At 50.4% G+C, this 15,654-nt stretch overlaps 3 protein-coding genes across 3 annotated transcripts in view; 1 reads left to right on the forward strand and 2 right to left on the reverse strand.

Moving 5' to 3' along the window:
* Positions 1–1,131: 1,131 nt before the first annotated feature.
* On the forward strand, positions 1,132–3,181 carry INSL5 (insulin like 5). Its single transcript, XM_063406790.1, has 2 exons — positions 1,132–1,668; positions 2,932–3,181. Exons 1-2 carry the CDS (start codon positions 1,494–1,496, stop codon positions 3,159–3,161), a joined length of 405 nt encoding a protein of 134 aa, XP_063262860.1. The 5' UTR covers positions 1,132–1,493; the 3' UTR covers positions 3,162–3,181.
* Positions 3,182–3,238: 57 nt separating this feature from the next.
* On the reverse strand, positions 3,239–5,314 carry DYNLT5 (dynein light chain Tctex-type family member 5). The gene is made up of 3 exons (XM_063406791.1): positions 5,205–5,314; positions 5,004–5,128; positions 3,239–4,095 (listed from the first exon to the last, which is right to left on the reverse strand). Exons 1-3 carry the CDS (start codon positions 5,239–5,241, stop codon positions 3,892–3,894), a joined length of 366 nt encoding a protein of 121 aa, XP_063262861.1. The 5' UTR covers positions 5,242–5,314; the 3' UTR covers positions 3,239–3,891.
* Positions 5,315–11,653: 6,339 nt separating this feature from the next.
* Positions 11,654–15,654, reverse strand: part of SGIP1 (SH3GL interacting endocytic adaptor 1) — a 39,298-nt gene continuing 35,297 nt past the window's right edge. Inside the window, exons 22-26 of the mRNA XM_063406991.1 lie at positions 14,845–14,977; positions 14,356–14,558; positions 13,551–13,615; positions 12,410–12,574; positions 11,654–11,676 (exon numbers count right to left, since the gene is read on the reverse strand). Coding sequence (XP_063263061.1) covers positions 11,654–11,676; positions 12,410–12,574; positions 13,551–13,615; positions 14,356–14,558; positions 14,845–14,977 — 589 coding nt within the window. The remainder of the gene's footprint in view (positions 11,677–12,409; positions 12,575–13,550; positions 13,616–14,355; positions 14,559–14,844; positions 14,978–15,654) is intronic.

Below are 15,654 nucleotides of genomic sequence, written 5' to 3' on the forward strand. Positions count from 1 at the left end.
TCTGTAGTCTTTTCTCCTTGGACCTTTATCCCTTTCTGCTTTTCCCCCAAGGTCTTTTCTCCTTGGGTTGAAGGCAGGCAGTATTTGGCTGCCAGGCTGGTTTTTTGGGGGGCAGAGCAGAAGAAAGAGAAAAAAAAATCCCAGCTGGAGGATTTCCAGGCAGTTCCTGCCCACAGGAAACAGGGAGCATCCAGAGGAGTGATGAAGCACAAGTTGTAGCCCTGCTGCTGAGCACATTTCGTATGGAAAGGTGTATTTTATAGATGCAGAACATCCAGCCTCTCCCATTATCCTGACAATAAACAGCCAGCACTCAAACACATCACTGAATTAAGGCTCATTTGTGCTGCATTAACATCCACTTCCTTCTGTGTGCTGCACATCTGACAGGGGACATGCAAACTTCCCCCGACATAAAATTCATCTTGGTGAGTTCCAAAGAAGAACACTCATTAAGGTGAATCATTTGTTAATCATTATTATAAATCTGACCGAAATACACCCTATATTTTCCATTCATGCCCACGACTGTTTGCTTACTGCTAAAAAACAAGCTTTCTACAACACATCATAACCCACCCTGCACACAGTGAAAATTAATTACCTGGAACATTATGGTGCTGGAAAAATCCTTGTGGTGCCAGGAAGGGCTCAAGGTCTCCAAAGTTCCTCATGTATTTTGTCCTTAAACATGGAATTTCTGACCATATAATTGAGAAGTTTCCTCCTAGAGGCATTTTATTGCAAGGATTTTTTTATAGAAACGTAAATACACTGAAGCCAATATTAGGAATCAATAACTCAGAACCAAGCTCTGCTCCCTGAGCAGAGACCCAGCTCCATGTGCTGCAGGATCACATCCCATCTCTTGGCACACTGGGAATGCTGGCTGGGGTACCAATACATGCCACAAACCCCCTCTGCAGTGGATTTTCTCAGCTTGGCACTGGCAGGGTTTTCCCCACAAGCATCCACAGTTACCAGTAAACAAGCTGGGGAATGAAGAGGTGCACGGTGCAGACATCACAGGAAGGAGTTAATTCCATTTTAAAGTGGAATTTAAAAATTCCATCCAGTTAATTCCATTTTTCTTTGGGATCACCAACACAAAAAGACCCGAATCAGGACTGGGCATCAGGCTGTGTGGGGAGCACAGACACCAAACCCATTAAATACCAATCACGTCATAAACACCCTTCAGTTCTGCCAGAACACACATTAACTGCACCCACCTCAGCCATACCCATAAACGTGTTACACCTCAGGTGTTCCCGTAAAGCAGCCACGTAGCCTTCAGAAACCTTTAACACCTGACTGAGATCCCAAAGCACTTCAAACATGAGCAGAAACAAGCAGTTTATTTGTTTTTAGCAAACATTGCCACCCTCCCAGTGAGCTGTTGGTCAGATATAAACGGGAAGGTTCCAGCAGGATTCCCCATTCAATCCCTCCTGCCCTGCCCACGCCCGGCTGGGGAGCCCCGCGCTGGCAGCATGAGGGGCACGGCGCTGGCTCTGGGCTGCCTGGTTCTCCTGCTCCTGGCACGGCAGGGGACAGGGGAAGGGAACGCGGTGCGGCTCTGCGGGAGGGATTTCATCCGAGCCGTGGTGTTCACCTGCGGCGGCTCCCGCTGGAAAAGGCTCCTGGCTGAGCGCCACGACCCGCGGGGTGAGTACAGTGAGACATCCCCGGCTGCTCCTGCCCGCCGCACCGGGACCCGGGGGGATCCGGGGGATCCAGGGGGATCTGGGGATCCGGGGGATCCAGAGGGATCCAGGGGGATCGGGGGGGATCTGGGGATCCGGGGATCCAGGGGGATCCAGGGGGACCGGCACACCCTGCTCCCCTCAATCCCCGCAGCTCCAGCCCCACAGCCAGCAAAGAGCTGCAGCTCCTCGTGTTCTCCTTCTCTGCCTCAGCGTCCTGGGCTGTTTTTCCAAAGAAAAATAATTTAGACCAAGAATTTCCCAGCTCACCTGATTCAGGATTTTCACCAGCTCAGGATTCAAGGCAAGGCTATCACTGAAAGTCTCCCTGCCATCACATTTCAAGTGACAGTGACGAGTTTTGCTGAAGTCAGTGCAAGTCCCTAACTGTGGTCTTCACTTTCCCCACTAGGAAACAGAAACTTTATAAAACTTCGTAGTTAAAGCATGCTGAATATCTACTCTGCAATTTAAGCACCTTCACGTGCTTTTGTGTATATTTATACTTATTAGCACATTTCTTGATACTCAGAAAATATTAATTTGATAGTCAGAAAATTCAACCATTACATGCACAGCTAGAAATCTCTGACAGGTTAAAATAAATAGAGAACAAGAAAATAACTGAGGCAGATGACAGCAACAGAGGCTTCTGCACTTCCTACATCTGCATTTTTGGAAAATTCTCTTGTAGCAGCAGCTTTCAACAAATACAAAAGCGCTAACATGGGCAACCCCCTCCTCAAAATCTGTTGAAAAACCTTGCTTTTAAAGAGTGAGAACTACTTCACCTGCTACAGCCCAGCTGCACTGAGGTGTTCCTGCTGCATCTGGATTGTCATTTCTGTGGAACACCCAGAATTTTGGGGTAGCTGATGCCTTAATGCAACACCTGCCACTAAGGAACCCCCCAGGTCCAGCTTAACGTGCTGGTGAAGAGCCTCTGACACATCAAATCACAGTTTTTCCTGGAGAAGTAAATATATCAGTGTAAGACTCAATGCAACACAGGACACTCTCCAATATAAATCCCTGAACTCAGTTTTACCATGGTGATCACAGATTATTCCTCACAGTGAGGAGTCCGTGATGTGGTGCTCAAACCAGAGGGTAACACTCAGCTCCCCGGCTGTAGCTTGGTCTGTCTTTCTAGTAAAGACAAAAAGCATTAATTACTCTTCTTGCCATGACTTTTAACTTTCAGCTTCTCATTTTCCTGCGACAGGGAGTGAAAACCCCCAGCATTTCCCACAGGAGGACGAGGGTGATGCTGACTTCTCAGCACAGGCAGAGCTGAGGATCCACAGCCAGGAACCCCAGGATGTCAAACCCGAGCAAGACTTGCAAAGCACCAGCAAAACTTCTGAGCTGAACAAACGTGAGGCAGCCAACGTGCTCGCCACATCCTGCTGCAACGTGGGCTGCAGCAGGAGAGAGATCAGCTCCCTGTGCTGAAATGCAGCAGCTCGGTGCCACAGCCTCCAGGGATTAAAATAATCATGACAGAAACCACGATCCTTGCAGTTGTGTTCTTTAATTGTAGTTTGGGGAGTTAAATGTCACAGTGCATACCAGCAAGTGGCTTCAGGTTGTCTGCATTTCACAGTGTTTACAGTGGGTTAAACTTTTAGTCATGAGTACATGAAGTATTTCTGCCCAGCTAACTACTGCTCCAGTTTCAGCTTTGCACCTAAAATGTAATAAAATAAGTAATTTGTGATAGATTTGCTCTCTGACTCAGGAAAACCTAACAGCAGGTTTCAGCTGGGAAACAGGGGCAGCAAAAGGTCTGGTTTCAGATTCAGATTCACCTCAGTGGGGAATGGCTGCAACAGGAGAGACTTTGAACCATCAGCACCTGCCCCAACACCAGGCAGGCAAAACTCATTGTTTATCTCCTACTCCAGATGCTTCCAGTAATGTTGGAAAACATTACTTACAGGGAATATTCTGAAAATGTTTCCCCTCCAGGACAAGTTCTGAAAGCAGCAATCAGCTACAAAACTGTCACAGAAAGCCAATTCCCAGAGAAAACTGTGGGAAGCACCCTTACTCCATTCACCCAAAGGCTCACATTTGAAAGCAGGTGAGAGTACCTTGGTCCTTCACAGACATTTTCAGCTACAGAGACAGGAAGAGTCAGGCTGAACATTCATTTCTCCTGCTGTTAAACTCAGCTACCTCCCTACTCAAAATAGACACCGTAGACATTTGTCACAGCGAACAGCGAGGAGTTCTGGAAGACGTACGAGGAGAAGGTGTCACTCTGGGGGTCCCAGAGGCACCTGCTGCCCACCTGCAGGCTCTGCCCGCCCAGCTGCCCAACGTGTGCCACCACCACGACCTTGTACCGGGGCACCGCCAGGGCTTTCACCCGCGCCTTAACAACCTGCAGAGAAAAACAAATTTGGTACACACGTGTTCAAAGATGGGGATGGGTTTATAGCAGTGATGCCTTAAGTTTGATCTTTCCTGTATTTCAGACTCTGTGGTGCTCAGGGGTGCAGCTCTGAGCTCACACTCAGGGTCACTCAGCTCTGCACACAGCAGGGACACAAAACAAATCCTTCTCCTGCTGCACACAAGGACAACTTTCAGCCCAAAAGCACAAACAAGGGTGGCTGGAGGGAAGAACGAGAAAGGATGGGACCTCACAGCCTGGAGCTGGAATTGGACAATTAAACCCCAATATGCAAATGGACCAAAACTTATCAAAGTGTGAGACCTCGTGATGGGTCACCCATTTTGTGCCCATTTTGGGTCCACCTTGAGTGTAGCCCTAACCAGGCTCTTGTCCTGCCCAAGGTGTATCCTGGAGGTGTTTCAATAAACACCTGCTTTATTCTCTTAGCTCTGTCCAGTCTCTGTTCCAGGTCAGCCTTCCCAAGGAGTCAGTTTCCAGGAACAGGGCAAGGGAGAATGGTATTAAACTAACAGAGGGCAGAGCTGGATGGGATCTGGGGCAGGAATTGTTCCCCGGCAGGGTGGGCAGCCCTGGCACAGGGTGCCCAGAGCAGCTGTGGCTGTCCCCGTCCCCTGGCAGTGCCCAAGGCCAGGTCGGACAGGGCTTGGATCCACCTGGGACAGGGGAAGGTGTCCCTGCCCTGGCAGGGGTGAGGCCGGATGAGCTGTGTGGTCCCTTCCACCCAAACCAGCCTGTAAATCAATTCATTAACTCGTACATGCCTGTACCCCCCCTCTGAGCAACCCCAACCGCCTCCAGCCTTTATCTTACACTTTATGGGTATTTCGGGGGATATTTGGGGCACCCCATGGAGGCCCAATGTCCAGTCCCACCTCGGCGATGTCCTTGGCCGCCTCCCGGCACGGCCCCGGCTCGTAGCGCTGCTCCCTCAGGGCGCTGCCCACCACATCCCTCAGGATCTCATCCACCGCCAACACCGGGAAGCGCCTGGCAGGCCCTGCGAGGCAAAGCCCGAGTTTATGGAGGAAAAATCCCAGCGCTGGAGGGTTTTTGAAAGGGCAACCGAAACCCACCCGAGCCGGGCTCGTCAGGAGTTTCACCGCCCTCCATCGCCCTCAGCTGAGGCGGGGAGGCGGTGCCGGCAGCGGGGCCCGCCTCGTTCCCGTTCCCGCCTCGTTCCCGTTCCCGCCTCCATCCCTCCGTATTCCCGGCCTCCATCCTTTCGGATTCTTGCCGTCCATCCGCATTCCCGGCCCCCGGCATTCCCACACTCAACGCTGTGTGTTCCTGCGGCTCCCACGGCTCCCCGGGGTCTCCAGCGGTCCCTGCGTGTCCCCACAGGTGCCCATGGCTCCCACGGGTCCCCGCAGCTCCCTGTGTGTCCCCATGGTTTCCGCATGTTCCTGCAGTCCCTGGTGTCCCCACAGCTCCCTGTGTGTCCCCATGGTTTCTGCATGTTCCTGCTGTCCCTGATGTCCCCACAGCTCCCTGGGTGTCCCCATGGTTTCCGCACGTTCCTGCAGTCCCTGGTGTCCCCACAGCTCCCTGTGTGTCCCCACAGGTTCCCGTGACTGCCGCATGTCCCCGTATTTTCCACAGGTCTCTCTATTCCTTTCCAATTCCCAGAGGTTCTCATGGCTCCCACATATCCCTAGAGTTTCCACAAGTCTCTCTGTATCTCCACAGTTTCCACAGGTCCCCATGGCTTCCACAGGTCCCTCTGTGTCCCCACAGCTTCCACAGGTCCCAGCACGGTCCCATAACTTCCACATATCCCCTCAGCTGCCCACCTCCCCACATGTCCCCACATTAACCTAAAGATTCCAGGTGGCCCCATGGCCTCCAAGTGTCCCCACATGTCCCCACAGCTCCTTTATGTTCTCAAGGCTCCTGAGGCTCCCTGTGACCTCCTCAGGTCCCCACAGCCCCCCCAGATGTCCCTATGGCCGCTGTGGGTCCCTGTGGCACCCATGGGTCCCCAGAGCCCACAGAGATTCCCGAGATCCCTGTGGATCCAGGGATCTCCCGTGTCCCCACAGCCCTGAAGTGTCCCCAGGGCTTCCATGGGTCTCCTGTCCCCACACCCCTCATGTCCCCACAGCCCCATTCCCTCAAGCTCCATCCATCCCCATGGTCCCTGCGGATCCTCGTGTGTCTCCACATGCCACCCTCGACCTGTCCCCATGCTGGGACACTGCACATAACTCCAGCAGCAATGATGGTTTTTGGAACAGGGACCCTTTTTTGGGGTGAGGGACCCTTTTTTTGGCCAGCCCTCAATCCCTCTGCCCGCTCTTCTGGGTGCTCCTGCAGGTGGAAGCAAAACTCGCTCAGGAAAAGAAATGTTTTACGTTTTTTTGTTTATTTTCAAGGAAAAAAATAATAATAATCACATTTAAATTGCAACTCAGTTGGGTATTTCATGTGGTTCTTATGTATAGAATGAATAAACTTTGTTCTGACGTGGGGATTTCTTTGTCACAACGCTCTGCATGGTAAATAATTGCATATTTGAGAGTCGGTGAAATGGGTGACGGGGAGGATGGAGGAGAGACATTTATAAAAAACAGTATTTACAAAAATGATATCCACATAGTCGTACTCTAATCTATAAGGCAAGTAACATTTAAAATATGTTGTTTCATGATTATCTTCAACAAGTCAATACAACACATTCATATTACCAGTGGTCAAATACAAAGCTTCGCTGCAGTAGTCCCTGTGCAACAAACCTGTACGTCTTTTATAGGTTTTTTTTCTCTGAGAACAGTAGGAAAGCAGCAAAGTTTTCATCACAGACTAAGCAGTACCTAGGCCATCGTAGACTAAAGGTATATCTCATTGCACGTTTAGGCAGAAAAGGCCAGCCATTCATTAACTTATTTAACTTAAATCTGAAAAATAGACCTGTGTATCTTCATCCACAAATATTTATAAACATTTTATACATGAGGGAGTTCATGAACTGGTCTAGGGTGATACCTGGGGATATCTGATTCACTGCTGGGGGGTCACAGTGGGGCTGTCCCACACCCTGGGCCCTCCTCCCATCAGCCCTGGGAGCTTCCCGGCACATCCCGACTCCATTCCTGGCTCAGACCACGGCACAGCTCCGTTTGTTTTATGTCATCCAAGCATCCAGGGGATTTCACCAACCTTAGAACGTTTGGGAGTGAAACCCCCTTCCTGCATGGATGAGGAACCCACATCAGGACAGCACATCCACAAACAATCCCGCTGTCCCAGAAAACCTGGGATTTCTAATGGATGGACAAATTATCCCAAAAGCCTCACTGGGATTGGGTGTGTTCCACATCCTGCTTGTCCACAAACCTCTGAAGAGCATCACCACCATCCATCTGTGGTCCCAAAAATCACTGCCAGCAGCATCACCCCTCCTAAAGGGAAGCCAGGCAGGAGCAGGGCGCATTCCTGCAAATCTTTTCCTTGATTTGCAGTGGAAGAAGAATTAAAATCCTGACTGGAATAATCCTGATTATCATAAAACCCTCCCTGGCTCTGCATGGATTCATTTCCTTGGGAAATTGTGAGGAAAAGGGGAACAGAAGAATTCTGGCTATGAAATGAAATCTTTGAGACAGTATTTTCTAACCAGGAAAGTACAACAAGATGATATTGCATATTTTGGTCATGACAAGCTTCAAAGTTAGGGGGTTTTAACCAGGATATTTTCACATAAAAACAACAAAAGGGCAGGGAAAAATAGTTTGACTCTCTCATAGGTAAATTAAAAATCTGTCACCTTTTCAGTGTACTCCAGCCATTTAAAAATGTTTCTGCTGGGAGAAAGAGAGGTGGTGAGTCTTTTTAGGATGTTCCTGCTGGAGGAATCTCAGAGAGCAGCACGGGAAGGGTGGCAGGGTGGCTGTACCTTCCCATCCCCACTCTGCCTGGCTTAAATAAAGATGACATTCCAACAGAAACTTCCAGAGATTTCCCACTTAATGTTCTAAAAACTGATAGATAAAACCTGAAAGAGCAGAGTGAAGACAAATTAATTTAACTGAAATACCAAATGACAGCAAAACCAAGAAGATTTAAACAGGGCAGTGATAAATTTAAGAACCAAATGCAGACACCAAACAAAAAGCTCATTATTTGGTGGGTTTTCCTACTATTGAGAGATTTCAGAGTTATTAAGAAATATTAAAGTAGAAAACTGCTCTGAAAGGTCTCATAAGGAGCACCATGATCTGGCTGAGAATTGTGAGTATTTGCAACAAACAAGAGAAAGGTGGCAAAAAATTTACATCCTGCCCCTACCATGTAAAATTCCAAGTCTGAAGGTGTCCATGGGGAAAAACCTCTCCTGCTCTGTCAGCGGGACCTTGACCCTGCAGGTGTGGGCTGCCAAATTCCCAGGGGAAAATTCCTTTGGGAGAGGTTGCTGAGGACAGAGTCCAAAGGGAAATGTCCATGGAAGGAACGGAGCTAAAGCCTTTCTGTGCATGCATCCACATATTTATGGTTTAACACCTCCTTTATTTATCCTTCTCTTCACTCAGATGGATCCTGGTGCTGCTGAGCTCAGGGGTGCCGGGGCTGGGCAGTGCCAGAGGGCTGAGCCCCCTCTCAAAAAAGCCCTGCTGGGAAAAGGAGCTGTGGTGCCTCCCTCTGGGAATGCTCCAGGGCTGGAGCCAGGCTGGGAGAGCTGGGGGGGCTCCCCTGGAGAGGAGAAGGCTCCAGGGAGAGCTCAGAGCCCCTGGCAGGGCCTGAAGGGGCTCCAGGAGAGCTGGAGAGGGACTGGGGACAAGGGGTGGAGGGACAGGACACAGGGAATGGCTCCCACTGCCAGAGGGCAGGGCTGGATGGGAGATTGGGCAGGAATTGTTCCCTGGCAGGGTGGGCAGGCCCTGGAATAGAATTCCCAGAGCAGCTGTGGCTGCCCCTGGATCCCTGGCAGTGCCCAAGGCCAGGCTGGAGCACCCTGGGACAGTGGGAGGTGTCCCTGCCATGGCAGGGGTGGATTTTTAAGATCTGTTCCCACCTAAACCAGTCTGGGATCTGTATGAAACCAAATCCCAGCCATGTCACCTCTGTGCTCTCTATGAGTGGGCAGGCAACCCCAGACAGACAAATTCCCCAAAAAACACAGATTTTCCTACCTAAAAAGCAAAGTGAAGCCTGCAGAGCCTGAATGCCCTGAACACCACAGGTCCCTCTCTGGAGCCAGGTGCTCTCTCCAAACTCCCAACAAACCCAGCTTCCCTGGGGCACTCTGAGAAAACACTGCCAAAAACTGCAGTATGGAAAAACCTGTCCCAGATCGCTGCTTTTGGTGCCAGTGTCACAGGGTTGGTGTCACCTGCCAGTGGCTGGAGCTGGGACTGTGCCCCTGCGGGGCTGGGGGTGCTGGCACATCTCACGTGTCCCAGAAATAGGAGAAAATGTCCCAGGCTGTTCCCATCTCTCTCCCCAGGCCATTCCTGGGAGCTGCATCCCAAAAAAGTGACCTCTGTTTTGTTCACCAGCTCAAACAGGATGAGCTTGGGAGCTTTGGGTTATGGGTTTTTCTGTTCAAAAAGCACTCAAAAACCCAATGCTAATGTAAACACCTTGTCTTTCAAATGAAATATAAAGTAAAATCTCTATGTTCTGGTAATATTTACATTATAAATCCTTTTTCCTTTCAGGTCTGTGCTGTAGATCTCTTTTGGAATGATGGGTTTGGAACAGTTGTATACACCATAAACCTCATTCTTAGGGTGTGCCCTATATTTCCGTGTCAGAAAGGGGTGATGTCCACATTTTATACAAATTTCCAGTTCAGGGGGAAAATCATCCAACCAGAATCCATGAGGATGTGGGAAGCTGCAGGAGTGAATTGTGCTTTTCCTTTCCTGCTGCTGCCTTTTGTCAGCTCACACACAGCTCACCCCCCTATCTCAGCCTGGGAGCCACCTCACACCTGAAATATCCCCACATTTCCTTCTTTTATTTTAAGATGGGCACAGATCTCTGTTTCCCTACATCAAACTGCTCCATGAGCCAGCACTTCCCAACACCCCCAGGCTGTTTGGGAATGCACCACCCTAATCCTGGCAACACTTGTGAAATCAGCATTTTTTGTCACCTCACTCATTCCCAAAGTACCAGCACCCCGTTCAGTGGGTGCTCCTGTGCTCCTCTGTGCATCTGTGTTAAATCTCACAAAAAGATTCATTCTCCCTTCGTTTTTCCTCCCAATATTGCCAAATTCTCCTGTTGAACAAGCCCAGCTCAGCAGCTGCAGCACCATGGATGCCACCAACGCTCCCACCGTGTTGCCAGGAGTAGGATGAGCCCGAGATCCACGGGAATGAGCAGCGCACAGTGGGAAAAGGAAAACACAGAGGGATAATATTTTATCCCCCATTCTCCAGTTTAGCACTTCCATGTGTTTTCCCATCTCTACAAGACAGCTGCTCCCATTGCAGGGCTGGGCTCCTGCCCTGACTGCCATCAGCAGCCCCCGTGCTGCTCCTGCTCCCTGGGGAATTGTCCCCAGTGATTCTCCATAGACATTTTCCTGCCTGAGTGCTAAAATAGAGAAGCAGGTGCAGCTGCAATTCTTTAAAGCATTTTCTAAACCCGTAGAGCTTTCAAAAATTGGGGGGGAAGGCAGAAAAAAAGCCAGCAAAGCAACGTAAAAACACAACTGAACCTCCTGAGGCAGCTCAGAAAACGCATCCTTGAACCAGCAATGACATTTTGTGCCAGTGCTGTGAGCTCAGAGTGACCACCCAGCCTCTTTGCTGCTTCTTTCCTCATCTGTATCCCTGCAAAATACACAGGCACGGGGCAGGGAAAGGCTGCCGGAATTCCAACAGGGAATCTGCAGCTGTAAGAGAACACAGGGTTGGAAATCTGGAGGAAATACTCCTTGCAGAAGTGAGATTTTCTTCCTGGGAGACTGCCCTAGGAACCTCCACCCTTCCAGCAGTATTTTCTGGAGTTAGACCAGCTAAACCTGCAGGTTGAGATTTTATTGATTGCTGTGAGACGTACTAAGGACTGAAGGAAAATAAAATCAGCCTGTGGGCTCTACTGAACTCTCTTTCGATGAGGCACCCCCTTCATAACAGCTACCAGTATCGTATTTAAATTGTATATATTGACAAAATGCAATCTACCTCTGTAAGCATTGTGCCATTCAACAGTACTACTATTAGATTTATATACCACAGTTTAAATTACATCCATTTCATGAATGGTAAAATGCTAAAACTCAAGTGTCTAACTGCCAAAATACAGCCTTACTGGAATGAGTACAATTTACAAATACAATAATTACATTTTAAAACCATTAACAATGTTACATCTAGAAGTAAATACTGGAGGACTGGTCAAGACGGTGTTTTCCAAGGAAAAAAAATGCTGAAAGTTGTCGACACTTCCAACAGAAATGTCCCGAGTGCAGGATTAAGTTCATTTTCCTTAAACTGTAATTAAAACCCGTTCCACGCACAGCAGTCCTTGGGTATTTTCCATAGTATTTTCCACAGACTTGCATAAGCTTCCATCAGTTATCCGCCAAATATTTACCTAGAAATGGGATCAGAAATCAGCAGGGGAGAGGGAGCAGCCCTGATTCCCAGGAGGTTTTGCCCACCTCCACCAACCCTGCTGCCCACGGGAAGATCCTCGTTATTCTGTGCAGAAATGAGCATGAGGAAAAATCCTCGTTATTCTGTGCAAGAACGAACACGAGGAAAAATCCTCGTTATTCTGTGCAAGAACGAACACGAGGAAAAATCCTCGTTATTCTGTGCAGGAACGAACACGAGGAAAAGTCCTCGTTATTCTGTGCAGGAATGAGCACGAGGAAAATTCCTCGTTATTCTGTGTGGGAATGAACACGAGGAAAAATCCCCGTTATTCTGTTCATGAATGAACTCGAGGAAAAATCCTCGTTATTCTGTGCAGGAATGAACACGAGGAAAAATCCTCGTTAAATGAGCACGAGGAAAAATCCTCGTTATTCTCTGCAAGAACGAACACGAGGAAAAATCCCCGTTATTCTCTGCTGCAACGGGGCAAAAGCTCTCCCTGGAGATGCCCTGGAGGTCCCAGCCCCTGCCTTTCACGTAGGAGCAGGGATGAGCCATGAAATCCAGGCTGGTAAGGGGCAGCAGGATTGATGTCACTCAGGGGAGCTGCTGTCCCTGTGTCCCCAGCTCAGCTCGGGGCTGCAGCAGCCACAGCCACCAGCACTGCCAGCGTGCGGGCACAGCCCGGGGGACCCTGCTGTCCCCAGGGAGCCCCCCGGGACACTCACCTGCTGCAAACCTCTTCTTGATGAGCGAGAAGCGGTAGCCGGCGCCCACCAGCTCGATGTCACAGCCGGACAAGGTGCTGCCCTCGCTGGTGAACTGCACGGCCAGCGGGGCCGGCGAGCTGGGCCCCTCGGCCAGCTGGAACCGCGCCAGCAGCGAGCCCACGCCTGCAAAGCCAGGGAGAGCCGTGAGCACCGAGGGGCAGCACAGAGGGGAAATGGATTTACAGAATTCCCAAAGCCTGGCAGAAGGCTCTCACTGCCTTGTGCATCTGTGTGCAAACTTGGGATGAAGTGTGCTGACTGAGAAATGTCAGTCCTGGGACTGGGACAGGACTGACATTGGCGAGAGAAAAACTGAGCTAGAAACAAGTTTCAAATGATGGCCTTGCAAATAGATTAGATATTTTGGAAAAACAGAACTATAAAACTTACAGTAGCAAGACCCATGTGGGGTATTTCAATAGATTATTGGTTCAGAAGCATTAACAGCATTGTCTGACCAAAGCTGATAGGCCAAGAAATGCTGATAATGGATTGTAATTAGGAAATAGTTTGGCTTCTGATTGTGATGGCGTGAATTGTAACATCTGTACCATCTCACCCTTCTCATGGGACTGAAAATGGAATAAAAATGCCTCTCAGGAGCCCCATCTCTAAGTCAAAAAAAAAGTTTTTTCCAGCTCCAGCATGGACAAGGGCCTGTCCAAAGTGCTGCACCGGAGCCACGGCGGGGCCCGACCCCGCAGCATCCCTGGGGCAGGGCAGAGCCAAACCCCCTCACCCTCCCTGCAGGCTTTTCACACATCCCAGCACTAGGAACAGCTTTCCACATGGAAAAACTCCTGTGGGAGACAGCAATGGGATTCAAGTGGGGCCTCAGCCTCCGAACAGAGGAGAGCCAAGGACTTGGCAACCACCACATCCCAGCCCGGTGTGTGAATGCCCCTGGCGATGCCAAGGTGGTTGGCAAAGCAGCGCTGTGGCACACAGCCCTGCTTTTTAAGCTCCAACATTAAATAGCTTTGTCCCCAGCAAGCCCCAGCAGGAATGTGAGTGTCTGGGCCTGTGTGCCGGCACCAGCAGCGGGTCAGTGTCTGACTGAAGGAGTCCCAGTTAATGACGTGCATATTTGCAGGATTACCTCCATTCTCTGACTTCTGGGAGATATCAGGGATCTTCCACAATATCCTTTGCTGTTCAGCATTCCTGCAAACACACGGAGAAGAGCATTTCTGTAGGAATCAAAAAAGTGCCAAGGAGTAATTTGAATTTTGCTAAAGGCTGGGGGGTGGTTGGGGAAACTTCTCTGGTGCTGCTCTCTGGAGCAGCAGTTCTGGGAGCTTGGATTTGGGTTCCACAGTGCTGGGTTCATGGATGGATTTGATGGTCTTAGAAGGCTTTTCCAAACAAAGTAATTGTATGATTGTTATGAGGATTGCAGGTGAGCAATGGGCAAGAGACATGGAAATGTGCCAGTGCCTATGGCATGACACATCCTTCCATGGAATCCCAGAATCCCAAACTGCTTTGGTTGGAAGGAACCTTAAAACTCATCCTGTCCCACTCCTTGCCACAGGCAGGGACAATTTCCACTGTCCCAGGCTGCTCCAGCCTGGCCTTGGACACTTCCAGGGATCCAGGGGCAGCCACAGCTTCTCTGGGCACCCTGTGCCAGTGCCTGGCTGTGCATCCCTCTAAACCCTGGATAAAGCAGCCAAAACACAAAACAAGGGCTGAAGCTCTGCTGCCTGCAGAGCTCCCTTCCTTTTCTTCATGACCATTTTCTTGTGGGAATGGCAAGAGACAGGGGATCAGAGTGGGGTTAAATGTTTCCTCCTACAAGAGGAGGGCAGGTTTGGGTCCCCAGCGTCCCCCCAGCTCCCACCCACAGCCCCTCCTGCAGCAGGGTGGGAACTCTAGGCAGGGACAGGATGAGCAATCCCTACCAGACAGCAGGAGGAAGCACAGCTTGAAGTTTGGTTACTCCTCCGTCGACGGGGACGAGGAACTGGACGTTGTTTAGAGCCACGGGTGTGGTCATGGCCTCTGTATTGTATTTGTAGTCGATGCGCAGGTCAGTGCTTGCAGGGTCACAGCGCCAGCTCACTGCAAGGTTTAATGGAGTAGACTGAATACCCTGGGCAGACACCTTCCAAAATGACAGAAAAAACATTTAGTTTCCATAGGGCTGAAGGGAGAAATCCCAATTTACAGACCCGGACATCGCATTTGGAGGCTAGACCTTGAATTCCCACTGAATTTAGTCCTGGGCTTAAAGCCAGGCAACCCAGTGCCACACAGAGGGGACAGTGGGACAACAAGCCCCCACCTCACATTAGCTCCACTCTGCACTAGGGAAACACCATTTTTTACAGCTATAATTCAGCACACTTTTTTTTTTTTTGCACGGTTTTATCTCACAAAAAAACCCCTACCTGGTATTTGAGCATATCCACATTGTAATAGGTGGCTTGAGGTTTCTGTTCCGATACCTTCTTTAGGTGAGTCATCAGATTTGGCATGTTGACCCAGAACTCCTTGGAGTTGGAGTCACTCTGCACGGTGTCACTGCACAGAGGAGAATGAACCCTTGGGATAAGCTGCCTGGGCAGGAGAGAGCTGTTCCACACACCACAGGACTCAATCCCATCTCCCACAGGGAATATTGGCTCCCTCCCACACAGCTCCGCCTTGTCCTCATCCATCTGCACTGGGATTCAGAATCCCCCAAGTCCCGGGCTGATCCCCCAGTGTGGGCAGCAGGAAAGGGGAGGATTCTGCCCTTCAGTTCCTCTCAGGTGAGAGCTCACCTGCAGAGCTGCCCCAGCCCTGGGGCCAACATCAGGAGGATTTGGAGCCCTGCTGGAGCCCCTGGAGCCTCTCCAGGGCTGGAGCCCCTCTGGAGCCAGGCTGGGAGAGCTGGGGGGGCTCCCCTGGAGAGGAGAAGGCTCCAGGGAGAGCTCAGAGCCCCTGGCAGGGCCTGAAGGGGCTCCAGGAGAGCTGGAGAGGGGCTGGGGACAAGGGATGGAGGGACAGGACACAGGGAATGGCTCCCACTGCCAGAGGGCAGGGCTGGATGGGAGATTGGGCAGGAATTGTTCCCTGGCAGGGTGGGCAGGCCCTGGAATAGAATTCCCAGAGCAGCTGTGGCTGCCCCTGGATCCCTGGCAGTGCCCAAGGCCGCGCTGGATGGGACTTGCAGCAACCTGGGACAGTGGAAGGTGACCCTGCCCATGAGATAATCC

Source organism: Prinia subflava, chromosome 10 (assembly GCF_021018805.1).
Source record: "Prinia subflava isolate CZ2003 ecotype Zambia chromosome 10, Cam_Psub_1.2, whole genome shotgun sequence".
NCBI lineage: Eukaryota > Metazoa > Chordata > Aves > Passeriformes > Cisticolidae > Prinia > Prinia subflava.